This window comes from Moschus berezovskii, chromosome 7 (genome assembly GCF_049115385.1).
Source record: "Moschus berezovskii isolate FMDL1 chromosome 7, NW_MosBer_1.0, whole genome shotgun sequence".
Classification (NCBI taxonomy): Eukaryota; Metazoa; Chordata; class Mammalia; order Artiodactyla; family Moschidae; genus Moschus; species Moschus berezovskii.
Window position 1 is genome coordinate 29,772,342 of NC_142466.1, and position 27,248 is coordinate 29,799,589.

The following is a 27,248-nucleotide window of genomic DNA, read 5'->3' on the forward strand; positions in this document are numbered from 1 at the left end:
CCACAAATATTTGAAACCTGGAATCATAAATCCATATATCTGGAAAATTAGTAGAGCTGTTTTTAACCCAAGTGGTAGGTAGGCTTGTACATGCCACAGAGGTATATTATTCCAGTGGCACACATTTTCTCCCCAGTAATCCCATATACACTTATATCACTGTGTTTGTATGATTGGCTGAAGACCGCCCTGATTAATGGCTGCATGAAGGAACAATAATTAGCAATCAGAGCAAAATTAAATTCCTTGCTGATTCCGAGCCCCTGAGTGAAATGGAACCCTTAAGGATACTGTCCCATTCCTTCATTTACTTGCCATTATGCCACCAGTCACCCTGATTAAGATAGAGATTTGCACTTATTAAAAACGTATAATCTTTTGATCTTTTGAGGAGCTATTTGCCATTTTTTTGCTTGCCTAGCATCCCATCACCTTTCTTCTGGGGGAACCCAGTTCAGGTGGATGGACATATGACCCAGGCCTGGTCAGTTAGAGTGCCCCCCCGCACCCCATGTTGCTTCCATCACACCTATGAGCAAAGACACCTTTCCTTTCTTCTTCTGAACTAGGTAACTTTCACTTGCATTCAAGAGACTCAAGCATGAAAAATTATAGCCACCACTTTTGGGTCTGATTTAGCAATGGTTAACACCATGCTTATTATTTTTAAGCATGTAGAGCAGTTCCAAGAGTGTTTTAGCAGTAAGAATAAGAAAACATGTCTAACTTATTGAGTCAATGAATATCCTCTAGAGACTTCATGGGAAACAGATTCCACTGTCACCACTATAGTTTGGTTTTGTGAGCAAAACTTCCACCATGCCTTAAAACAAGAGTCAACATGCACAGATTTCACAAGATTGTTTTACTAGAATTTAGCAGGGAGGAGATGATATAGTCAAATTTTCACAAAAGAAAACCTTCAGATTGATCTCAGCCAAATCAGATTCAAGTTCTTATTTCAGTCTCAACTGGCCTGGGTACCAAAGCAACCTCTCTGGGCATGCACTGTTCAAACTGTGAGTTGTGTGGCCACCCTTTCATGCCCTTGAGCTCTCTGCATCATGTCTCAGCAATCTCAGACACGAATTCTGAAAAATTCCTTCTGCCTATATGGTTTTCCTCATCCAGCTGAGAATGTTGGTGGCTACTGTGAGGCTGTTCACCAACCATAGGCTCTGGTCCATACAGCTTTCTTCTTAAACTCTGGGAGAACTCTCAAGGACAGCAGGGTAGCTAAAGGGGCCAAAAAGAAAAAAAAATAAAGCACAGTTTCATTTGGCGCTGTTACATTTGAAAAGATCATTTAGGTCAAAAAGGTGTCAGAACAGAAATTGACTTGTTCCTGCTTGGCTAATCTTTAAGAATTACTATCATGCCTTAGACAGAATTTTAATGGAAGAAACCATTAGTAAAGGTTTAGGAAAAGGTTTTCTTCAAGTTACTTTGCAACCAGTTAGGGGGAAATTCCACAGAATTAAAACAAACTGACTTCTGGGATGCTAGTGATGCTCTTTTTCTTAATCTAAGTGCTGACTACATAGGTATGTTCCCTTTGTAAAAATCTTCTTGTGCACTTTTCTACACGAATATGACTTTTCCACTAAATGTTTTATTAAAAGGTAAACAAACTGATCCTTTAATGAAGTTAGGTTCATGGGCTCAATTTAAAGTAAGGAAGTGTGTAATCCCTCTAGGTAACTTATTATATATCTTATTTTAGAATATGAATATAAATATCAATATATTGATATTTTTAAAGTATATAGTGTGAGAGAATGAAGATAAGCCAGAGTTACACAATAATTATGTGTGACTCTAACAAGCCCTTGAATATATGACCAAGTGAACATGTACTTCCTTGACCCAAATAACAATTTCTCTCACTGGAATTAACTGTTATCTTCATGACCTAAGACAGTATATATTGGGAACAACCAATGGTGTTATGGACCCATGGCCCTTAAAAATGAGTCCAAACTCCCCAAGGAAAATAAGTAGAGGAAGTCCTAGCAGCAAGTTTCTTGTGAATGGTCAAGTGAATATATGTCAGACCACTGCTCTGATCCTCGGTGAAGCTCTGTGGTTGATCAGAATCACCTTCCTACACATGCCTTTCCACCCACTTTAGAGGTAGAGCAATACATTAGATAATTCTTGCTTGTTAGGCAATCAATACAATACACCATACTTAAAGCAAAATATGGTCAGTTATCACAAGAGTAGGCTAACAGGCAACTTTCCCAAGGTAAGACTTTCCAGTGCAGTAACTTAAAGTATGACAGGGTATTCAATGGCAGCCACTGGGAGGATCCTGACCCCCAAGTCCCAAGATGTGGATGACAGTACAAGCTGTCTCGGACCACAGAACCAACATCCAGAAGATGTTTGAGGTTTGAGTAGAAACATCTATGTAATTTGCATAGAAAGACTGCTTATATTTGTGGATCTTGTAGTCATAGTTTAATTGTCAATAGAGATGTATAAAAAACATGAAAACCATCTAAATGCCTGGAAGCATGGGAAATGTCCAATTCCCCTGGCAAAATACTATACAGCCATGAAAAATACTTATGAAGCTAGTGTAAGAATAGGTTAAAATGCTTTTAATAATTTTAAAGTAAAAACAGGCAGTACTCAAAGTGTGTATGTACATTTTTCAATTGGCTATGATTATAAAAATGTTAAAACTTACACACAGAGGGGTAACACTTAGGAAAAATAATAAAAATTGTCATTGCATAATGGGATTCTGGATTCCTCTTTGCTTATTCTTTTTTACTTTTCTTTTTTTTTTTTTTTAATTAATGATAACAAATGAAAATATTTACATTAGTAAGTTGTTGTGAAGTTTCTTGTAAAGCAATGTGGCAGAAAATAGCAGTGACCATAAACATTTTTCTATCCTGGTTGCAGTATATTCCAAAGTGAAAGAAAAGTGAAAGTTAGTTGCTCAAGTAGTTGCTCAAGTCCATGGAATTCTCCAGGCAAGAATACTAGAGTAGGTAGCCATTCCCTTTTTCAGGGAATATTCCCGACCAGGGATCTAATCTAGGTCTTGTGCATTGCAGGCAATTCTTTACAGTCTGAGCCACCAGGGAAGCTCAATATATATTTCAAATATATTTCAAGGACATTGCATGTCCTTGAATCCAAGCATGTTTAGCACAGGTATTCAGGATTTTCCCTTCTGGAAAGAGGTAGTCTACATAAATGTTCCAAACTTGAAAACAGTGGAAATGATCAGCCTTCACCTGGCTATGATCATCCTAAGTTAGCAAACAGAACATTATATTGGAAATTCTATGTTTAGAATTAACGTAACAGAGATTTAGTTAATCATCAAATATAATGAAAAAGCAAGAAAAATTTTCTTTTCAGATATACAACTTGAGCAAATTAGATGAAATTTCTGCAACTTCAATTTTTTTTTTTTCCTGGGCTCTACATTTATCTTTTTCATTTCTAAATCAACCATAATGTAGTCAAGGTATACAAACATTAGATATATTTACAAAAATTTAAATTAATGTTATAAAATAAAAACATTTATGTATTTGACAGGCATCATTTTATATAAAAGTATTTTATATTTTTCATATGTAGAAATGATGGTTAGTTTTATGTATCAGCTTGGCTCAGTTATTGTAGACAGTTATTCAACCACACTAATCTAGGTGTTGATACGGAGGTATTTTTTTTTTATTTTTTTTTCTAAAAAAGAATTTTATTAAAAAAGCACAAATGCAAAGAAATGAACAGAGGAAAATCCATGCGTCGAACCTGGACTGGTACTTATGATAATATACATGCTACAATTCCATTCTCTCCAATCATTCCACCTTCACCCTCTCCCACAGAGTCCTAAAGACTGTTCTAAATGCCTATGTCTCTTTTGCAGTCTCTTATACAGGGTTCAGGTTACCATTTTTCTAAATTCCATATATATGCGTTAATATACGGTATTGATGTTCTTCTTTCTGGCTTACTTCACTCTGTATAATTGGCTCCAATTTCATCCACCTCATTAAAACTGATTCAAATGCATTCTTTTTGATGGCTGAGAAATACTTTTCTGAATTTTCTAATTTTTATTTAGTCATATTTTATGATTACAATGAAACATTTAAAAACCACTTAAAAATTAAGGGCCATGGAACTCTTCTTTTTAAATCCACTTTCTAATTTAAAAATGCCATATTGGTGACAGCTTCAGATTACTTCTCTAAACTGAACCAAGATGAACCCTTTCAGGAGCCAGCATACACTAGGATGCTGTTCTCCAGTACAGACAACACTGGATGGTTTTCACCTATGCTGGGCATAAAGGATGAAAGTAATACCTTTTAAAACATCCTTGGATTTTGCTGAGAGTCCTTCCTTAGGGCTTTCCATGATGCTGAATAGCCAGTCAATGAACTAGAGTGAAAATGAAGAATGGTATCAGTGAAAACAATCTCAGGAATGGTAAGACATCATTCAAACCCTGGACCTGCACATATGCCTAACAGGACAGTAGTCCCCAGATAATACCTGCCTGGACTGGGAGAGTGAAGAGGAGATGTGGCCAGGTACAAGAGATGGAAATGTTGGAAACAGCCCTCAGTTAAATGACCCAGCAAAGTCAAACCTCCTTCTTTCGTTTGATTATCCTGGGACAAACAGGATAGACAGGGGCTTAAGAGTCGGGTAGACAGGGGCCCAGAGGGCCTCTGGTGTGCCATGAACATTCTCTCGCATCACTCTAAGAGGCCCCAGAAAGGGTAAGAGCCTTGCCCAAGTCCACTTCCTATGACTGGCAGAGTCAAGATCTGAACTCAAGTACACCTGGCTTCAAAGCCTCACACTCCTTCACACCATGCTGCCTGCCACCTGGTTCCGTGTGCATCAGGCCTAGGCTCCGAGGTGGGTGTAAATGGGTAAACACATCAGCTGTAAGCCCCTGTTACTAAAACATATTTCTGTAGCTACGAATAGTTTGTGCCCAAATGGATATGAAGCCAAGTTGAAATGCAACAGAAAAGGCATAAGACAATTTGCTAGGTAGACCCAAGCATGTTAACTGCATATAAATCCTGCAAACAAGGTAGAAATTCCACGTACTCATGAGTTTGACTGATCTCCCGGGTATGGCCAAAATTGTTTTTGAATTAGATACTGGGTAATTTCATTGACTGAATGTTCCCTATCTTGACTCACTAAAAAACACTAGTCATAGGTACGAGGCATTTTAATTTTGGACATAGAATGTGGGTTGAAAAGAAAACAGAAAAATAAAATATTCCTAATACCCTGCTTTAATTAAAATTTTTTCTTTATTTTCTTTTCCTCAATTTTGTTTTATCATATCCTGCTGGTAAGTAAATAAGTACTACAGTTCAGTTCAGTTCAGTCACTCAGTCATGTCCGACTCTTTGCGACCCCATGAATCACAGCACACCAGGCCTCCCTGTCCATCACCAAATCCCGGAGTTCACTCAGACTCATGTCCATCAAGTGGGTGATGCCATCCAGCCATCTCATTCTTTGTCGTCCCCTTCTCCTCCTGCCCCCAATTTCATGGCTGCAATCAGCATCCGCAGTGATTTTGGAGCCCAAAAAAATAAAGTCTGACACTGTTTCCACTGTTACCCCATCTATTTCCCATGAAGTGATGGGACCAGATAAGTACTACAAATACATAATAGATGCAAGATGTCTATGCTGTAGTCCAAAATGAACAGGGTGTCCCGACCAGAAATAATTAAAGTGAAAAAGAAAATACAAAATTAGAGGTAATAACACTAATGCTTATCAGGTTTAAGAAAACAAAGGCATTTTATTTGAGATGTTCAATGGAGTTGTTCATGGCTGAACTGTGGGTCCACAGTTCAGAAATATTTTTAAAGACTGAGGTTCAGATTTTAAGAGTAAGCCACAAAAAGTTGGCTGTAAGCTTTCAACCTCATAAAGATCCAGTTTGATTAAACGGGATTCAAAAAAATCCTTCAATCCTGACAATTCAAGTCAGGTTAGAGCCATGCAATGAGAAATATACGATGTACCTCATTTCAATATGCTCTGCAGGATGGCTAGTAGCCTGGGGAAACTATTAAAAACCAAAAGGTACTCCCTATAGTTTGTGTTTTCCTGAGGGCAAAGGTGATGACATTAGGCCTTTACAGATCTCCCCATGGTTCCAGAAGCGCCTGGAACGTGGCTACTACATGGAATGAGCTGTGGGGAGCCTTAAATATGGTAAAAGATGGGTACTCCAGATTCACAGCTCCCCTGGAAGATCTCCCCCCACGCATTGTTGATCACCCCTCCCTTGTTCATCAACTGTATCCTTATCACGTGTGAGCATGCTCTGTCATGTCCGACTCTTTGTGACCCCATGGACGGTAGCCCACCAGGCCACTCTGTCCAAGGAATTTTCCAGGGAAGAATACTGGAGTGGGTTGCCATGTCCTACTCCAGGGGATCTTCCCAACCCAGGGATCAAATCTGGGTCTCCTGCATTGGCAGGTGGATTCTTTAACCCTGAGAGCCACCGGAGCAGCTCATCCTTATTGTACCATCTTGCAATTTTGAACTTGCTTTCCTGTCTGTCTTCACTATGAAATTTTGAGCTTTCAGAGAGTTACTCATCCTTTATCCCCAGGATCAAGAACACGTAAGTCTTCAACAAATGCAGGCAAGCACAAGCTTTTCTTTCCACCTCCCCCCAACTGTAAGCAAGTTGTCGCCATTATCACTGTTGTTTTCAGTCAGCAGTTGCCCTGAGCCTGAGCTACCCTCAATCTCTGAGGCCCTGCATCTGGCCGAGATCTGAGACTGAGTAAGAAAGCCTGTCTTGTGGCTCAGGTTTCACTTATCTCCCCCTGCAATTCTACAGCAGAAGCTGCCGAAGAGAAAACAGCCGCCTGCCCTGAAGCAGGTGGCTGCCCGCCTCACCTTCTGGGTCTGTTCCTTCCACGGCTCTTTCTGCAGCAGGAGAGGCATGCTACTGGGAAGGAGAGTGAGAGCCTCCTGCACAGTGACCCTGTGTAAGGGACTCCTGCCAAGCAAGCTTGATGCTGGCCCAGCCGGGCCATTTTCCTGATGCCATGGCAACCAACTGGCACTGAGGCCGAGGAGGAGAGGGGCAGCGTGATCTGCCCATGCGACCACTGCGGCTGCAAACGTCAGCAACAAGAAGTCCAGAGCCTGCGGCAGAAGGAGAGACAGGGTTAGGTCACAGACTTTAACAGTGCCAAGTAACGCATGTTCACACACACAGCTCGCGTCGTGAGGAAATGTTATCTTCCCCTTCAACCAAGCCTTCCTCCTGCCCCACCCCTACCCCAGAAGAGGAACTGGATGGGATAGCAAACCGTTTCCATGCTTAATGAAGAGACATTCTGGGGTTTCAGAAGGTTTGAAGGATCCTCTTTCGTGAGTAGAGAAGGCCCAACACTTTCATTATTATTGTTCTAACACTTCAAGAGGAACATAATTTATTTAATGCCTAATCATACTGAGATCCAAACATTCCTCCTCTGTTTTGGTGTTTTCAAAGAGATTTAAAAAGTAATTAAGAGAGATATGAACAGGGATATTAAGGTTTATTATCGTGTGGCCAAAACTAAAAAAAAAAATGTATAGTCTGTTTTTGAATAGAAACAACATATGACTTTCCATATGCATTAAAAAAATCTGTTTAGAATCCATGCATTTAGATTTTATAGACTAGACAGGTAGAAATGGTGATAATAAGGGCTACCTCTGAGTTACTGCATTACTGTGATTTAAATGATTCTTTCTGCTTATTTGTATTTTCTAAGTTTCAAAAGATTTTTGTAAGAAAGCAGAGAAAGTTAATATAAACAGGAAATAAGAAGAGGAAAGCTCAAAGAAAAGCTTAAAAAGTACCCCTCAATCTCCTAAAATGCCTCATCTCATTAATGAAAATTTCAAAAAGACACACAGCTCTGCAGAAAAGCTGGGCAGAATATCAAACAATATCCCAGGTTACACATATTTTATATTCATACAAGTAAACAGCAGATCTATGAAACATGGCTATGGAAAAAAAAATGCACAGCTGAGTCAAGAAAATGGCAAGAATAGGAAAGTGCTTCCTTCATTTTTTTTCATTAATTTTTTTTTTCTGGTCTTATTCACCTAATACTAGTGACAGTTAACCTCTTTGGGTCATAGATCATTTTCAGGTGGGGTGAAAATTCCCCTTCAATATGTGCGTGTAAGTACTGGCACAAACACAGATTACTTACACACACTTCAGGAACCCCTTCAAACCAGGTGTTTAAAGCCAAGCTCTGGACCACGGTGAAGGCCAAAGCCCTGTACCCCACAGTCTTTGTGGGATCCAGCTCAAGTACACAGGACCCTAGATTCCCTCTCTAGCTAGAACTTCAGTGGGCTGCCTGTCAAGGGAGGTGTTCCACTGAAAATATTTTTCAAAGGGCAGCTGTGGGCATCTTCAAGAGTCTGGTAAGAACACCCATTTCCTGTGATGTCAAAGAATTGTCATCCTTGTTTCCCAAAAATGAAGGGAGGAAAGAGAGCTGCAAGCAGCAGCATGTTCCTCTTTTGGGAGACTAAATATACTCTGTATTTTAAGAAAGTCACACATGACTCCTCTAGACTGTACCTCATGAAGAGCCACGTTCTGAACAGACGTTGACTGGTAAGCAACATTTCTGATATAACCCATCAGTTCCAAGAGCCACTCCATTCTCTTCAACACGCCTGAAACAGAAGGACATGTATTACCCGACCATGGTTTTTCTTTGCAATGTAAGATAGATCAACAATAATTATCATAACTAAAGCAAAAGACCCGCTGAGGACTCCATACAACAGTTACAAGTCCTCTTATGGTACCTGAGACTTGTTCTCACTCAAGAGAGATTTTTTTTTGGATACTGTTCACATCAGATGACCTTATTTTGGTCTTTATTTTTAAAAACTAAATTTATTCTTCAAACCTGATAAAATGGTCAAATGTATTTAATGGAATTTCTCAACACTGAACACTGGGAGAAACTGGGCATGCCCACAAGTTAGTAGTGTTAAATCTTTGATAATTAATTGTTCTTACAGTCCTCCCTTGCTTAAAGTTCTCAACTTATGACAAAATCATACAGAATACCTATCCTAAAGACATAAAAAAAAAAAAGGGCCAAAACCAAAACCCAGCTGCAGTAGGCTAAATAGAGAACAAACATTAACATAAATATTATTTTTTCCTTTCAAAAATGAGGATTCCCAACACAGCAAAGACTACTTGGAAAGATCTTCAAAATTTAGTGCATGAGAGGAAAATGGCAGTGTGTTTGTGCCAGTACTTACATGCACATATTTAAGGGGAATTTTCACCCCACCTGAAAATGATCTATGATCCCAAAGAGGTTAACCACCACTAGTTTTAGGTGAATAAGACATAAAAGAAAAAAAGATTAATTAAAAACAAACGAAGGAAGTACTTTCCTACTCTTGCCATTTTCAAAACTCTTGCCACTTCAAAATTCAAACTAAATTTGAAGGCCAGCTGGTTACGACCAAAGGCAATATCAAGTTTATTTGTTTCTTTCATGTATCTTCATGCTTAATTGGGAACACCTACTGTTTTTCTACCGGATAAACATATTTCCGAGGTCAAGTGAAAAAATCTAATTCAGGTTCACTTTTCATTGGGCAGGCACTAATGTGGACAGGAGGCAACTATCTCAGTGGCCAAAGAGGAAGAGGAATCAAAATTTCCTACACAGTCTTGCAAAGAGTATTTAAACTGTATTTATCAGTCTTCTCTCATAGCCTTCAAAATACAAGAGATGGGGAATATGGCTTACAGGGCCTTCTAGTCACATCCAATTGGATCAGGACCTGAACATAGATTTGGAAAATTACAAGCATATGACCAAAGGCATGGAGGAGAAATGAGGGAGCTCCCTATTTATTTTTTTCCTCCTATTAATTTTTAACTGGAGGATAACTGCTTTACAATATTTGTTGGCCTCTGCCATACATCAACATGAATCAGCCACTGATGTACATTTATCCCCTCCCTTCTTAACCCCCCTCCCCTCTCCCACCCCTCCAAGTTGTCACAGAGCACTGAGTTGAGGGAGCTCTCTCTTCAGATGATTATTCCAGCGAAAATGTCTAAAATGGCCTAAAAGTTGCACCATTCATTAGCAGAGCTTCAGGCCTGCAGTTTCTGGCATGAGGATGTAGTCAGGGTGTCCAGATTTTATTCTTCTCACCCCTGAGAAGTTCTTCTCTAGAATAATTATTTAATTTGTGGTTGCTGCTTTCTTTTTCTGTTCGTTAAATGACCACCCAAAAGCCATGCTCATGAAAACATCAGGCAGAATCCATTAGCATCCATCTGTTTGAGAAACAGCAGGCAGATTCAACCTGATAAACCTGCTTATGTCTCTGTGGGCCTGGAGGGCCAAATATGAGATCCAAATCTCTAACAGAATTTATCCTCACCTCCAAAGAGTTGATGCTGTGAGCTGGAATTGTGCTTTTCCAACCCAGGTGCAGCTCATTTGGGGGTAACGCATCCTCACCCGTGTCAAGAAGCCCTAAACTAGTTTTTAAATTGAGGAAACAATGATAACCTCAAAGAGATGGTAGGCAGGTTTGTCTGTCCTGATGTTCTCCCTGGCTGGCCTTACCAGTGTTGGCGTGGCTCACGATCCGTGCCTGGTATAAGCTGTGCAGTGTCATCCAGGCCAGTGTGTCTTTTTCACGGTGCCGGACAGCAACATTGAGCACATCAGTCAAGCCCATCAAGGGGAATCGTCCTTGAGAGACCAAATAGAGCCTGACAAAGGCAGCCTTTTCTAGGCTACTCTGCAAAAAAGCAAATTGTTCAGTTGCTATTAAATTAACTGAAGTTGTTACAGAACCTTGGGGCAAGGGCAAAAGAGAAAGGGTGAGTTTGAAGTTGATTGCCACTCCAAATGCTGAAACTGTTTGTTTCCTGCACTGTGTAACCTATCTGCCTGTGTGCTGTCTCAAAATGCACCTTCAGACAGTTGTAAGGTCACCTTTTGTTTTCTCATAAAAACCTTCAATGATTTCAAGGGTCAACTGATGAGGATATTTAGTAAAGACACAAAAATAATAACAATGATAACCAACAAATACAGTACATACAATGTGCCAGGCACATTTGAAGCGCTTAACCTGTGTTAATTTGGCATTTCACAAAGTTTGGTACACAGACCTCTGGGGGACCCCAAGACCCTTTTAGAAGAGAGGGTCTGTGAGGCCAAACTATATTCATAATAGACCCCAAACAGGAGTAATATTCATTGTATTTTTTACTGACACTGGCAATTTTTTAAAAAGCTAGTTTCATTTAAAATATCCTTGTAAACAATAAAATCCCTAGTTTTGTTAAACCTCTGCCCTTGAATATACATCTTTGTAACATTCTGTATGACCCAATGGGAAGTATGCATAAAGGTCTTGTGCTGCACCCCGAAGTGTGACGTTCATCTCAAGGAGAAAGCTGTGAGAGTTGTGAGCTGAAATAGCCACTCTTTTCACAGACCACCATTTACTTGAAAGAATGATTGATAAACAAACTATGGTTATGAAAACTGAGTATTTGATTATTTTTTAAAAGTGAAGGAAGTGAGACTGCCATTTCCAAGGAAAATACTTGACAGCAGTTAGTGCCAATGACAAAATGTGTGCTTTTAAGCGAAAATTAGATTTTTGGAAAATCTGTATCTGCTGCTATGACTTTGGCAGCTTCTGAAGATACATGTAAGACATATATACATAGAAGACTTTTCTGATGAGGTTGCCGGTAATAGTGACAAATACGATGTTTTGATGTTTATAATGGAATGTACCAACATTTGGAAGATTTTCAAAATTTAGTGACTCAGTATTTTCCAAATGACCATTATATCTTACCAATCTTGCAACAGTATCTTATAAAATCATGCATTGGTAAAAGATCCACAGTGCAATGGACCAATGGATTTTACTGGAACAGAGTATGTGAAGTTCACTGATCTGGTTTCAGATTCCACATTGCAACTAACCTATAAGAAATTGCCACTTGGTGAGTTTTGGTACAATACCAAAGAAAGATATCCACACGTTATCTGAAAAGACTACTAACTCTCTTTCCCATTCTACCTTCGTATCTGCGCGAGGCTGGATTTTCTTCACATACTTCACCAAAATGCCATCACAACAGATTGAATGAAGTAGCAGCCATGAAAATTCAGCTGTCTTCCATGAAGAGACTTACAAAATGTAAGACAATGACACTTTTCTAATTTTCTAAAGTAAACAATGCCACTTTTCTAATTTTCTAAACTAACCTGTTTTTTGGAAAAAATTTTTCTTAACATGTTAAGAAATAATGGATTTATTACTACTTTTAAGTAATGTTCTAAAAACTTTCTAGTTTTAATTTCTAACATGGTAAACATTGACAGATATAATCCACATAAACAAAAGCTCTTTGAAGTCCTTGATAATTTTTAAGACACTAAAATGGCCCTGAGACCAAAAAGTTTGAGGACCACTGTATTAATCATTTCATTCTCATATTAACACTGAGCAACAGATTACTATTATTGCCTCCTTTACAGATGAGGAGACCGAAGCACGGAAGTTAGGGAACTTGCTTAATGCCGCAGAGTAAGAACTGAAACCAAGGAGTCTCAGCTCTTCACTTGTACTTTCTTATCTCTGTTCTTTCTAGAAATGAACAGAAAAACACAGGGCTCAGCAGAACACATACTCTATGGGGGATATCAGAACGCAATTTAGAATGTTCTAGTGTGGCAACCCACTCCAGTGTTCTTGCCTGGAGAATCCCAGGGACGAGGGAGCCTGGTGGGCTGCCGTCTATGGGGTCGCACAGAGTTGGACACGACTGAAGTGATGCAGCAGCAGCAGCAGCAGTGACAGTGTTCTGAATGGCACTTTAGAAACGCAAGTGAGTAACACAGCCACTTTGAGCTTTAGGTACCACAAAGTAAATCATATTAACTTCCAACTATACAACATGAATATAATAACAAGATATATTACATTACATGAACATAATAATTATGATAATGTTATTACTGAGTCCTTGCCTGGGGTCAGGCACTTTTCCAAAACTTAACATGGATTAAGTCATTTAACTCTCAAAACGACCCTAATAGGTATGCACTATTATTTCCCTTTTATAGATCAAGAAACCGAGGCAGAGAGAATATGACACTTAACCAAGGTCAGATTGCTAGTAAATTAGAGACTGGATTTCACACCTGGGCAGTGAGGCTCCAGAGTCCATTCTCTCAAGCATTTCCTTATTAAATTGCTTGGGCTGTGCTATGCTTAGTTGCTCAGTCATGTCCGACTCTTTGCAAGCCCATGGACTATAGCCTGCCAGGCTCCTCTGTCCCTGGAATTTACCAGTCAAGAACACTGGGTGGGTAGCCATTTCTCCAGGGGATCTTTCTGGAGAATTCAATGGCTACAGTCCATGGGGTTTTAAAGAGTCAGACACAACTGAGCGACTAATGCTTTTTACCCATAGGGAACACTAAAATGTTCTTGACAAAGTGCAATTAATTAGGTTAAAACGTTATCATTCATCTGTCCATTTATACTACTACATATATACAATGGAATATATATTACTTAGCCTAAAAAGGAATGAAACTGGGTCATTTGCAGAGATATGGATGGACCAGAGACTGTCACACACAGTGAAGTGAGTCAGAAGGAGAAAAATACCGTATATTAATGCATATAAGTGGAATCTAGAAAAACAGTACAGATGAATCTGTCTGCAAGGCAGAAATAGAGAACAAATGTACGGACACTAGGAAGAGAATGGGGAGGTGGGATGAATTGGGAAACTGGGATTGACATATATACACTAGCATGAATAAAACAGAGAACTGATGAGAACCTACTGTATAGCACAAGGAATTCTACTTAATGCTCTGTAGCGACCTAAATGGGAAGGAAATCCTAAATAGAGGGCAGATATGTACACAACATATAGCTGATTTATTTCTCTGTACAATGGAAACTAGCACAACATTGTAAAGGAACCATGCTCCAGTTGAAAAAAAAGTTATTCATCTACCCATTTATACTACTGCATATCCAACCATACCAGACTGGACATGAGACCCCACAGTGAAAGAGAGAGTTTCCTGAAATTGGCCAGTAACAAATATGAAACAAAGTTAGTTTCAGCCAAAAGGACACTATAACCATATCAATTGCAATACCCATCTCAATAAAGAAAAAACACATGGATATGTTATTACCTCAGTAATCTGGGCAACCCGATTGGCTTCATCATCTGTCATTTCCGAGAGGCACTTTGCTACACTGAGATACAGCTCTAGATCATTTCTCTGGTAAAGAAAAATCCCAAGCATGTCAAAATACAGTGTAAGATAACACGTATAATCTCACTGCTCTGACAAATCTTTAGCTTTGCTTATCTCCATGAACAGCAGCTGATGAGATTTTAATTTTAACCAAGCCAAAACTCGGGGCCAATTTTTTATCATTTATACAGCATCTTTCCTGTTATTTGGTGTATTTTGTTTGGTTGCTCTTTTTTCTCCTGATCAGAACCCATCATTCTAGATGGATTTTCTACTTCTTTGCACAACTACATTTCAGAAGTCTGTTGGGGGAGGGGCAAAACTAGTATTAAGTCACCTGATGCAAATATTAAGTGTGTTGGACAATATGCCCAAGGATTCCTCAGGTGTAAGGGTTTCTGAACTTGCTCATCTCCTACAGGCATTTGGTAAAAGACCTGAGAGCAGATTTCCTGGTGCTACACTGGTTGACCTGCTTCAAAGCGTGCTCAAAACTTTGGTTCTAAATTTTCAATCTCAATTTAGATTTTGGAAGCAAACATTCTTAGTGAAGAATGTGGTTATTTCTTGCTAGTCTTCCCACCACATTCTTAAAAACATACACCTCCCCGCTTTGCCAAAAAGGCTTTAAAAAATCCCAAACACAAATTGTCAGGAATGCAAATATTTTTGTTCCTCACCCGAATCTTATTTGGCAGGAGGTCAAAAATTTTCCTAGTAGCTTCGCTGAGCAGACTCCAGAGGTGGTGGGAAGGGCTGGGCAGTTTCATGGCCTGACTCAGACCCTGTAAGGCACTTGGGCGTAACTCAGGACTGGAGAGTGGGGAAGATGCTTTAAAAACTGCCACCATTAAGCTTTCAACAAAACCCACAATCTGTTCATCAGAGACATGTTTTATCCATGAAGGCACAGATAGAAGAAGGTATTTCTTGATATTCAGCTGAAAGAGAAACCGAAGAGGTCAGATGTAAACAGGCAAGTCTGGGTTTGTAATGCTCAAACCTCTAGGTCACCACCGTGTCTGAGGGTAAAATGAAATTTTAAAAGGTTCAGGTTGCTTCCTAGACCCTCATTTCCCCACAGCTTCACGGGCCAATGGACCACCAATGCCTGTGATGTTAGCCGCTGCAGTGACTTCTGATCTAGGGTGCCTGTGTGGATATATGGTATCTGCCAATCCATCTGTGAACTACTCATCTCAAATCTGGGGTTTTTCCAGTGAGGGGAATAAAATGCTACTTCTCAAAGTACATGACAGTTGCTATTCAGTGTTAAAAGGTCACATTCTATAGCAAGAAAAGCTAATGGAGATGAAGGCTCACCTGCTGGAAATTGGCTAAACAGAATATCTAATAGTATTCATTTCTTCTTCTGAGAAAGCATGAGACAATAATCAGGGGAACAGGAGTTCTGCGGCCAGTTCTGAGCCAAGAAGAACCAGTTGCGCATGTGAAACTGACCATCGTGTCTTACAGTTCAGGATAGCTAAGAAGGCGTGGGTTAATGATAGCTATGAGCCATAGACTGTAAGGAAGCAGGCTTCAAAACTTCTTAGAAACATTAAGTATGATACGAAAGGAAGTGTTTTAAAAAATAAATCTGACAAAAATCGGGAAGTTTCTAAAAAGATCAATGTAGCTGCATGAGTTACACAACATTTCACGTTAAAGAACATGCCATTTCAGATCTTTTTTTTTAAATGAGAAGGTACATATTTTAAAAAATGAATTTACAATTTGTTAATTAACAAAGATAATAAGAAAGGTTCCTAATCAAAGACGAATGTAAAAAAAAAAATAGGACAGATTTAAAGGAGAAATGGAAGGATAACCAAAACCTAGAAAAATATCTGAGATCAAGAAAACAGGCAGTTAGACTTATAGATGATTTAAAAGGAAGGAAGCATTAACAGAACAGTGTTCAAAGCACAGGCTTTTGAGTCAGCCAGTGTTTCCATTGATGAGCTATGTAAGCTTTGCTTAACCTCTACTTGCCTCAGTTTATCAACCTGTAAAATGGAAATAATAAAAAAAAAGTCTACTTCTCAGAGGTGAAATAAGTCAGACACAAAAGTTTTCATATTGTATGATTCCATTCTAAAGAATTTCTAAAATTTATATGAAATGTAAATTTATATGAACGTCCTTTAAAGTAGCAAAATTACAGAGACCAAAAGATCAGTGGTAGCCTGGGTCTGAGATTGGGAGTGGGGATTAACTATAAGTAGGCACAATGGAATTCTTGGGGGTGGTGGAAATGGTATTGGTGATGGATGAAAATGTATAAATGTACTAAGACTCATCAAATTATACACTTAAAATAGCCATATTTTATGGAATATAATTATAACTCAATAGAACTGTAAAAAAAATTGGCCTGTTAGGGTTGTACATGTGCATGTGTGCTCAGTCGTGTCCAACTCTTTTGCGACCCCATGGACTGTAGCCTGCTAAGCCTCTCTGTCCATGGAATTCTCCAGGCAAGCATACTGTAGTGGATAGCCATGCCCTTCTCCAGGGGATCTTCCAGACCCAGGGATCAAACCCGTGTCGCTTTCACCTCCTGCACTGGCAGGTGGATGCTCTACCACTAGTGCTACCTGGGAAGCCCCTGTCAGGGTTGAAGAGAGATTAAATCCGATGACTGACAGTGTTCACTGAGTGCTTACCAGCAGGAGGAACGTAACAAGTGCTCATTAAACGGCAGCTAGATGGGAGCTGCTTGGAGCAGACAGGTAACAGCAGCTACAGATGTCAGTAACACTGCCCTTCGATTAAAAAGAATTAGGAGATGTAGGAAAACTCTTTTTAAAAAAAGCACAGAGTAGAGACAAAAGTCAAAAGACAAGGGCTTTTTCAGGAAAGATTACTGTCCTCCACTTTTGATACTAGCATTCTTTTGGGATTCCAAATAACTTGACCTGGGAAGAGAAAAGGAGCCTCGCCTAACTTCTTTGCGGTTAACAAAGCTTTGGGGTCCCTTATCTGGCAGGGAGATTAGTAAAGCGAGTGACAGACTACTTGGAAGATTAGCCAGGGCAATTTGAAAATGTTGGGGCACAGTGTTTAGCCCTGGAAATGCACCTTAAAAACAAGCAGAGTAACAGAGTGTCCTGTTGCCCAGGTGCCTATTGAAATTTATAAGGAATTCCAGAAGACACTTGAGTGTGGGCCGTTCAGCAGACAGTACCATGATCTGGAAACCCTAAGAGAGCCTCCCAGGCTTCCAGGAGTTGAGAACTTGGTGTAATGATACTAAGATATTGACCCCTTTTACTATTCTCAAGTAAAAGTAAAAAGCAGATGCCCATGAGAATCTACATATGTTAATAAAGAGAACCATATCAGTTTTTAATGCACTCATGAATTACAATAAAGATGACTATATACATAAAAAAAGATGAAATAATAAGAGAGCTTTTCACCATTCTCAAAGAATTAAAGCCTCCAGGAATAGAAGAATAAAAAAAAGGAGATCATTTTGTTCATAATCATTTGGTAAACCTCTAAGGAATCATGGAATATGCTTTTTTTGTCCTAACTTGAAATGTGACCAAAATGATATATCTTTGCTTATTTCATGAATCTTTAAATAATCTCACCCCATTCTTCCTACCTACCCTTAGTCTATACCCTGGAAGCTGCTGCCACTTCTATCACAAAGACTAGGCTGGATCACTACTTCCTCAGCACTTTACTCAAGCTGAACAGCTATGGACAAAGATGTCCTACTCTCTCCCCCTACACCCTCCCACTTACATTCTCCAGGGTCTCTAATTTGATGCCTAATAAAATCCTTCCTGGTGGCTCAAACGGGAAAGCGTCTGCCCGCAATGTGGGAGATCTGGGTTCGATCCGTGGGTTGGGAAGATCCCCTGGAGAAGGAAATGGCAACCCATCCCAGTATAATACTGCCTAGAATATTCCATGGATGGAGAAGCTGATGGGCTACAGTCCATGTGGTCACAAAGAGTTGGACACGACTGACTGACTTCACCTATCACCTACCTAAAATCCTACCAAGCTTTTAAGGCTCACCTTAATTGCTGCCTTTCTGTGAAAGGGAGGGATGACGGATTGTTTATCCAATGCATGTGGATTTGCCTTTCTTTTAATCCCTGCTGTAATGATTATATAGATCATATAAACAAATAAACCCAGGTTCCAGTAACTATACAACTTTCTACCTGTGTGGTCCTGAGAAAGAAACTTGAGTATCTCTGATCATCATTTTCCCTTTTTCTTGTAATAAACATGAAAAGCATGAAAAGTCGAAAGCATGCACGGTGATGGCTATGGCAGAGTTTCAAGTCCCACAATTTTCCAGTCTCCTGGCCAGCTACTGTTAGTTGCTTACTCTTTGTGAGATCCCACTTGTCCACTCTCAACTTTGAGAACTCATACCCAAATGAATGTTGATCTCCCCCACAACAACTCTACCCTCCTGTTGCTCAACACCCTTAATTACTACTTACACTCAGACCATGGATCAGAGGCGGCATCACCCACATTCCCAACAGTGCAGTGACATTCTGGGAGGACTGTGCCTGGGTCACCATAATCTCAAGACACAGTTGCTGAATCTCTTCACCTGAAAGAGAAGAAGGGGGAAGAATATCTGTAATGCAGGTAGGTGCCTCTTGTAACTCATGTTTAGGTTTCAGTGTCCCCAGTAATACAGCTAAAGGTAAAAGAACTTTTGTATGATGTCTAACGGTAATGGAACTTCAGCAAACCATAAGGTATTTCAAGAGACATTTTTAGTTGTGAAGCAAAGGAATGTATCTACTGGATTAGAGGCCTGAGTCTTGGAACTGGTAAGGATCTTGAACTAGCTTGGCAAATTTCTCTTACAATGTCCGTACAAACCTAAAGACTCAACTACTACTAAAAATTTGAGAAAATTCTAGCTAAAAATCTCACTTCTGTTTTTTCTCTCCTCTCCACCTTGCATTCAGCACAGAGACAATTCCAGATCTGGAAGGATTTAAAGAGGTCACATTCTCTAATGATCCAGTCTTTTTTTAAGCCTGACCCCCATCAGCAGATACATCTTCCTAACCAGGCCTTTTCTTCTTTTTACTAAAATACCAACATCTTCAACATAGCACATAAAAGTGGGGAGGGGCAGGGGAACATAGTTTTCAAATGAAATCTCTGGATATATAGTATGGTGACACCGTATCTTACACAGGATTAGGTTCAAATGAAAGCATTCAAATGAAAAATTGTGTTCAGTTAAAATCATCTTTGATTATCCCATAAATTGCACACAAATTAGAGTATACAAATCTTCTTGTATATCATAGGTAAATAAGCACCTACTGTAAATAATAGAGCACTCATGGCAAATATACACACATATGTATGCTGCTGCTGTATATACATCCATAATTTATAGCACTGCTAAAGTTGTCCTCGCTCCCTCTTTTTTGGAGTTGGGGGTGCAAATATTGATATATGAAGCTAAATTTCCATATGCTAATATGCTAGCTCCATCACAGAATTTGATTTGGAGAAACAGAGGTGTGCTTTCCCTTTACCTCTCACCACAAAGTACCCAGGATAAACAGAATAATCTGTCTACATCTAATCTCTGAAATTTGTGAATATGTTCCCTTGCTTGGCAAGGGAACTTTGCAGATGTGATTAAGGTTAAAGACCTTGAGATGGGGAGATTATCCTGGATTATTCAAATGGACCCATTAATCACATGAATCCTTACAAGTGGAAAACCTTTCCTGCCTTCAGAGAATCAGAAAGATGACAGCATGAGGGTTCTTTAGCCCTCTGCTGCTCGCTTTGAAGACAAAGAAAGGGAGCCACAGCCAAGGAATGGGCATCCTCTAGAAGCTGGGAAAGGGAGGGGAATAGACTCCCCATCTCAGTCTGTTTGGACTGCTATAACAAAACACTACAGACTGGGAGGTTTATAAACAACAGAGACTTATTTCTCACAATTCTGGTGGCTTAAGTCCAAGATCAGGGTGTCAGCATGGTTGGGTGTCTGGTGAGAGCCCTTTTCTGAGTTGCGGCCTGCTGGCTTCTTTCTGTGTCTTTGTAGTGTGGACTGAGGAGTTTTGTGGATCTCTTTTAGAAGGACACTAATTCCATTCAGGAGGGTTCCTCATGACCTAATTGCCCTTGAAGGACCCACTCCCTAATACCATCATACTCAGGGTTAGGATCTCAACATATGAATTTTCAGGGAACACAAACATTCAAGCCACATCACTCCCCTGGGCAACAAAGGAAGGGATGTTGTTCTGTTGATACCCTGATCTTAGTGAAGTGAGACCTATGTTGGACTTCTGACTTATAGAACTATAAGATAATAAACCTGTATAGTTTCAGGCCACTAAGTCTGTGGTAATTTGTTACAGCAGCAACAGAAAACTAATACAGCATCCCACAGGGCATGTCGTTGAAACCTGGAGTTCTGTAAGTGCAGTGAGAACCATCAAATCAGGCCTTCTGTAATCTACAGTGCACACCCAGCAACATGCACATCTCAGTCAAGTACTGTTTTGATGAGTGCATCTGGTATATATCTTCAAACCTCCTCCTCAGCTATTTAAAAAGTGACTCAGTGAAGTAACCCAGCTGTCCCACCCAAGAAGGCAAACCTTACGTTCCCAGAGGTCCATTCAGTCACTATCAATTGTGACAAAAAAATCTCATTTTCTATACAGGTCACAACCTAAAAGCAGAGTCTGAAGACCAAAAAACACGTGATACTTACCAAAGTTTAGCCTCATAAGTGGAGAGAGGAGAGCAGCCCAGTTCACAGGAGGATACTGGTGGTTTTCTCCAACAGTTGCTATGGGTTTCATCACAACTTTGAGAAGGGAAGGGGGCACAGATTCAGGACCTGCAACAGAAAGGAAAAATAATAAAACACCTCAATAGCATCATGAAAGTGAAAGATGCCAACCTTCCCTCCTTTCTACTCATTTCAAAGGATTTGGTATCACAGCTTCAACTGTGTTCAACCTTTCAATTCTGTGCCCTTAAAGTCAATCCCACTTGCTGCAAACTTTGCTCCCTCTATTCTCCTTTCTCTTATTTGTTTCCAGTCTTTCCTTCTCGTCTGGATAGGAAGGTTCCACGTCGCTAATTAACTCTCTCGCATGCTCTCGCATATGTTTTCATTGAACTTCCTAAAAAGAGTAACTTACTCTATGTTACTGCCTTATCTCTCACTCCTTCCTTAATCTGCTTCCAGAAGAGGAGACAATTACTGCCACTCAGGTCTATCCCCTTCTCAGGACAAAGGGTTTCTTCGGTCCCTGTGGCTCTAAATGGTTACGCTCTGTCCCACGCGCTCCTTGCTGCTGCTTCTCCTCAGCTTGTGCCGTGGCTGACGGCTCCACAGGTGAACATAACAAAATAGCTAATCCACAGTTTAACCAGCTATCTAAGACACGGCACCATGACTTTACTGATATACTCCTTTTTAAAAAAATTTTTTTTTATCAGGCGGGAGGTAATTTGAAATTGAAAAAATCAGATGCTTTAGCAGTTTTGAGTGGAGCCACAAGGTAAAGCCAAGGTTGGAGTAGCCAGTGAGGATCATGAAGGAGTGAAGTTACAAGGAGGTCAGAAATGATGTATGAAAAACTAGGAGACCAAGAAGGAGAAGTAAAAGCAGCAGCAGGATCAATATAGGCAGCAGAAGGGAAATCAGCATTAGCAGAAAGAGAAGCAGAATTAACAAAGGGGGGAAAAAAAGCAGGGGTGGAATCAGAAGACAAAGCAGCAGCAGACACTGAAAGGGGGAAGCCAAGATGGGGGCAGGGTCAGCAATAGGAAAAACAGCTCCAGAGAGAAGTGGGGGGGCGGGGGGAAGGTGCAGGAGAAAGGAGGAGCAGAGGCAGGAAAGCAGCAAAATCAGCAGACTCTGAAAAGTGGGAAAGCAGAAGTGGGCATCAGTTCAGTTCAGTCGCTCAGTCGTGTCCGACTCTCCGCGACCCCATGAATCACAGCATGCCAGGCCTCCCTGTCCATCACCAACTCCCAGAGTTCACTCAAACTCATGTCCACAGAGTCGGTGATGCCATCCAGCCACCTCATTCTCTGTCGTCCCCTTCTCCTCCCGCCCCCAACCTTTCCCAGCATCAGTCTTTTCCAGTGAGTTAACTCGTTGTGTGAGGTGGCCAAAGTATTGCAGTTTCAGCTTTAGCATCAGTCCTTCCAATGAACACCCAGGATTGATCTCCTTTAGGATGGACTGGTTGGATCTCCTTGCAGTCCAAGGGACTCTCAAGAGTCTTCTCCAGCACCACAGTTCAAAAGCATCAATTCTTTGGCGATCAGCTTTCTTCACAGTCCAACTCTCACCTCCATACATGACCACGGAAAAAACCATAGCCTTGACTAGACGGACCTTTGTTGGCAAAGTAATGTCTCTGCTTTTTAATATACTATCAAGGTTGGTCATAACTTTCCTTCCAAGGAGTAAGTGTCTTTTAATTTCATGGCTGCAATCAGCATCTGCAGTGATTTTGGAGCCCAAAACAATAAAGTCTGACACTGTTTCCACTGTTTTTCGATTTATTTCCCATGAAGTGATGGGACCAGATGCCATGATCTTTGTTTTCTGAATGGTGAGCTTCAAGCCAACCTTTTCACTCTCCTTTTTCACTTTCATCAAGAGGCTTTTTAGTTCCTCTTCACTTTCTGCCATAAGGGTAGTGTCATCTGCATATCTGAGGTTATTGATATTTCTCCCGGCAATCTTGATTCCAGCTTGTGCTTTTTTCAGCCCAGCGTTCCTCATGATGTACTGGAAGTGGGCATAGAGTCAGCAAAAAGAGAAACAGCTGCTGAAAGGAGAAGCATGGGAAAAGGAGAAGCAGAGACAGAACAAGCAGCAGCAGCAGACCATGAAAAGTGGGAAAGCAGAAGTGGGGACAGTGTCAGCAAAAAGAGAAATAGTGCCAAAAGGAGAAGCGTGGAAAAGGAGAAGCAAAGGCAAAAGGAGAAGCAGAGGTAGAACAAGCATCAGAATCAGCAGACCATGAAAAGTGGGAAAACAGAAGAGGGGACAGAGTCAGCAAAAAGAGAAATAGTTGCCGAAAGAAGAAGCATGGGAAAAGGAGAAGTGCAGGAGAAAGGAGAAGCTGAGGCAGAAAAGCAGCAAAATCAGCAGACTCTGAAAAGTGGGAAAGCAGAAGTGGGGAAAAGTCATCAAGAAGAGAAACAGCTACCAAAAGGAGAAGTATGGAAAAAGGAGAAGCAAAGGTAAAAGGAGAAGCAGATGCAGAACAAGCATCAGAATCAGCAGACCATGAAAAGTGGGAAAGCAGAAGAGGGGACAGAGTCAGCAAAAAGAGAAACAGCTGCTGAGAGGAGAAGCATGGAAAAAAGAGAAGCAAAGGCAAAAGGAGAAGCAGAGGTAGAACAAGCATCAGTATCAGCAGACCATGAAAAGTGGGAAACCAGAAGAGGGGACAGAGTCAGCAAAAAGAGAAACAGCTGCTGAGAGGAGAAGCATGGGAAAAGGAGAAGCAGAGGCAGAACAAGCATCAGAATCAGTAGATCATGAAAAGTGGGAAAGCAGAATCAGCAAAAAGCAACAGCTGCCAAAAGGAGAAGCATGGGAAAAGGAGAAGCACAGGAGAAAGGAGAAGCAGAGGCAGAACAAGCAGCAGAATCAGCAGACTTGATAAGTGGGGAAACAGAAGGGGAGACAGAGTTAACAAAAAGAAAACCAGCTGCAAAAAGGAAAAGCATGGGAAAAGGAGAAGCTAAGGTGGAAAAAGCATCAGCATCAGCAGACCCTGAAAAAGGGAGAAACAGAGGTGGGGCAGAGTCAGAAAAGGAAAACCAGCTACAAAAAGGAGCATAGAAAAATGGGGACGTGTATGCAGAATCAGCAAGAAAAGTAGAACAATTAGTAGAAGTTGAAAAACAGGGAGAAGCAGAACCAGGAACAGAATCAACAAAATGTCAAATAATTGAAGAAATGAGAAGCATAGGGAAAAAGAGAAACATAAAAATGGACAGAATTTGAATAGACATTTTCCCAAGGATGGTACACAAATGGCCAAAAGAGATATGAAAAGATGCTCAACATTACTAATCATCAAAAAATGCAAACCAAAACCACAATAAGATGTCACCTTATAAATATTAGAATGGCTACTATTTGGGAAAAAAAAAAGCATGAAAAGAAAAAAATAACAAGTGTTGGCAAGAATGTGAGGAAACTAAAACCCTTATACACTTTTGGGGGGATTATAAAACAGAAGAACCATGATGGGAAACAGTAAGATGACTCCTCAGAAAATTAAAAATAGACCAACCTTATGACCTAGCAATCCCACTTCCAAAATTGAAAGTAGAGTTTCAAAGAGATATTTGTATGCTTATATTCGTACAATTCACAATAGCCAAGAGCAAATGTCCATTTGATGGATAAGTGTATAAACAAAATGTGATATATACATAAAGTGGAATAGTATTCAACTTTAAAAAGAAAAAAAATGCTGTTATATGCTACAATGTGTCCTCAACTTTGAGGACATTATGCTAAGTGAGATAAACCAATCGCCATAAGACAAATGCTATATCAGTTCAGTTGCTCAGTCATGTCCGATGCTTTGTGACCCATGAAGCACGTCAGGCTTCCCTGTCCATCACCAACTCCCGGAGCTTGCTCAAACTCATGTCCAAGGAGTCGGTGATGCCATCTGATCCTTTGTCATCCCTTTCTCCTCCCGTCTTCAATCTTTCCCAGCATCATGGTCTTTTCCAATGAGTCAGTTCTTTGCATCAGGTGGCCAAAATATTGGAGCTTCAGCATCAGCATCAGTCCTCCCAATGAATATTCCAGACTGATTTCCTTTAGGATTGACTGGTTTGATCTCCGTGCAGCCCAAGGGACTCTCAAGAGTCTTCTCCAAGTGAAAAACATGGAGTGAAAGTTGCTCAGTTGTATCCGACTCTTTGCAACCCCATGAACTGTATGGAGTTCTCCAGGCCAGAATACTGGAGTGGATAGCCTTTCCCTTCTCCAGGGGATCTTCCCAACCCAGGGATCGAACCCAGGTCTCCCGCATTACAGGCAGATTCTTTACCAACCGAGCTATCAGGGAAGCCCATTCCTCTCCAACACCACAGTTCAAAAGCATCAATTCTTTGGCACTCAACTTTCTTTATAGTCCAACTCTCACATCCATACATGACTACTGGAAAACCATGGCTTTGACTGGATGGACCTTGGTTGGCAAACTAATGTCTCTGCTTTTTAATATGGTGTCTCCGTTGGTCATAGCTTTTCTTCCAAATGCTATGATTCTACTTAAATCCAGCAAGTAGAATAGTCAAATTAACAGATAGGGAAGGTAGAATAGTGGTTACCAGGATCAGGAAAGGAAGAAAGGGTAGTTCTTGCTTAGTGGGTACAAAGTTTCAGTTTTGCAAGATAAAAACATTCCAGAGATTAGTTTCACAATGATGTGAATATAGTGTAATCCTATATAAATGTATTCTTAAAAATGGTTATGATGGTAAATGTTATGTTTTTTATACTTTAAAAAAGTTAAAAAAAGGGGGACTTTTGGTTTTCAGCTTGGCAATTACCATTCTGTTATAAATGTAAAAAGCTAAACAGACGGAAGAATCAACAACTCTCTTGGATCTTTAAGAAAGGGAAGAGCACAGGGCAGGATGCTGTCTCCAAAACCAGAGAGACAAACAGACGAATACAGGGAGTCATGGCTTATCCGAGCAGAAACTCAGAGTAGAGAATGCTGCTTGAACGGTGCTGGGGCAGGAAGATCTGAACTACGTTTTGTGAAATGCTGGAGGCTCAATGTAGACAAGCCCTATGCCAACAAATTTGATAACCTAGATGAAAGCTATCTACAGATTCAACACAATACCTATAAAATTTCAACAACTTTTTTGCAGAAATGGAAAAGCTGATTCTCAAATTTATATAAGATTGCAAAGGGGGCCCAAATAGTCAAAACAACTTCAAAAGAGAAAAACTTAAAGGACTCACACACATACCAATTTCAAAACTTACCACAGAGCTATAGTAATCAAAACAGTGTGGTACTGGCAAATCTAAGGATAGACATATATTAAAAATGGAATAGAATTGGGAGGCCAGAAATAAACCCAAACATTTATGGTTAATTGATTTTTGACAAGGGTGCTAAGACCACTCAATAGAAGAAAGAAGGTGTCTCTTCAACGAACACTGCTGGGATGACTAGATATCCACATGCAAATAATGAAGCTGGATCCCTACTGATACTAATATCATACAGAAAAGCTAAGTAGATCAGTGATAATACAAGAAACTATAAAACTCTTAGAAGAAAACAAAGAGATAAGTCTATTGATGTGGTCATGGATTCTTCACTCAGTTCAGTTCAGTCCAGTCGCTCAGTCGTGTCCGACTCTCCGCGACCCCATGAATCACAGCACGCCAGGCCTCCCTGTCCATCACCAACTCCCGGAGTTCACTCAAACTCATGTCCACAGAGTCGGTGATGCCATCCAGCCATCTCATTCTCTGTCGTCCCCGTCTCCTCCCGCCCCCAACCTTTCCCAGCATCAGAGTCTTTTCCAGTGAGTCAACTCGTCGCATGAGGTGGCCAAAGTATTAGGAATGACCAAAAACATGAGCAACAAAAAGAAAAAAATAAATTGGATTGGGGGTGATGAACATTGTTCTGCAATTTGATATTGGTGACACTTGCATAATATTGTGAAAGTACTAAATGCCACTGAATTGTAGACTTTAAAATGGTTACAGCGGTAAATTTTATGTATATGTATTTCAGCACACACACACAAACACTAAAGAAGAGAAAGGGATGAAGCGGTCTTTGGGAAGAAAGGCAGGATCCATGGAAGGTATCGACACGA

General features: G+C 40.3%; 1 protein-coding gene across 3 annotated transcripts in view; it reads right to left on the minus strand.

Moving 5' to 3' along the window:
* Positions 1-850: 850 nt before the first annotated feature.
* The window catches only part of FOCAD (focadhesin), a 311,664-nt gene continuing 285,266 nt past the window's right edge, over positions 851-27,248 (minus strand). For 2 of the 3 annotated variants that reach the window (XM_055428152.2, XM_055428155.2), the window contains 9 exons: positions 21,106-21,234; positions 18,839-18,954; positions 15,044-15,304; positions 14,298-14,387; positions 10,671-10,848; positions 8,636-8,733; positions 6,937-7,188; positions 4,344-4,419; positions 851-1,236 (listed from right to left, as the gene is read on the minus strand). In XM_055428152.2, coding sequence (XP_055284127.2) covers positions 1,163-1,236; positions 4,344-4,419; positions 6,937-7,188; positions 8,636-8,733; positions 10,671-10,848; positions 14,298-14,387; positions 15,044-15,304; positions 18,839-18,954; positions 21,106-21,234 — 1,274 coding nt within the window. In that variant the 3' untranslated portion in view covers positions 851-1,162. The remainder of the gene's footprint in view (positions 1,237-4,343; positions 4,420-6,936; positions 7,189-8,635; positions 8,734-10,670; positions 10,849-14,297; positions 14,388-15,043; positions 15,305-18,838; positions 18,955-21,105; positions 21,235-27,248) is intronic. The other variant, XM_088837878.1, reaches the window with a different exon arrangement.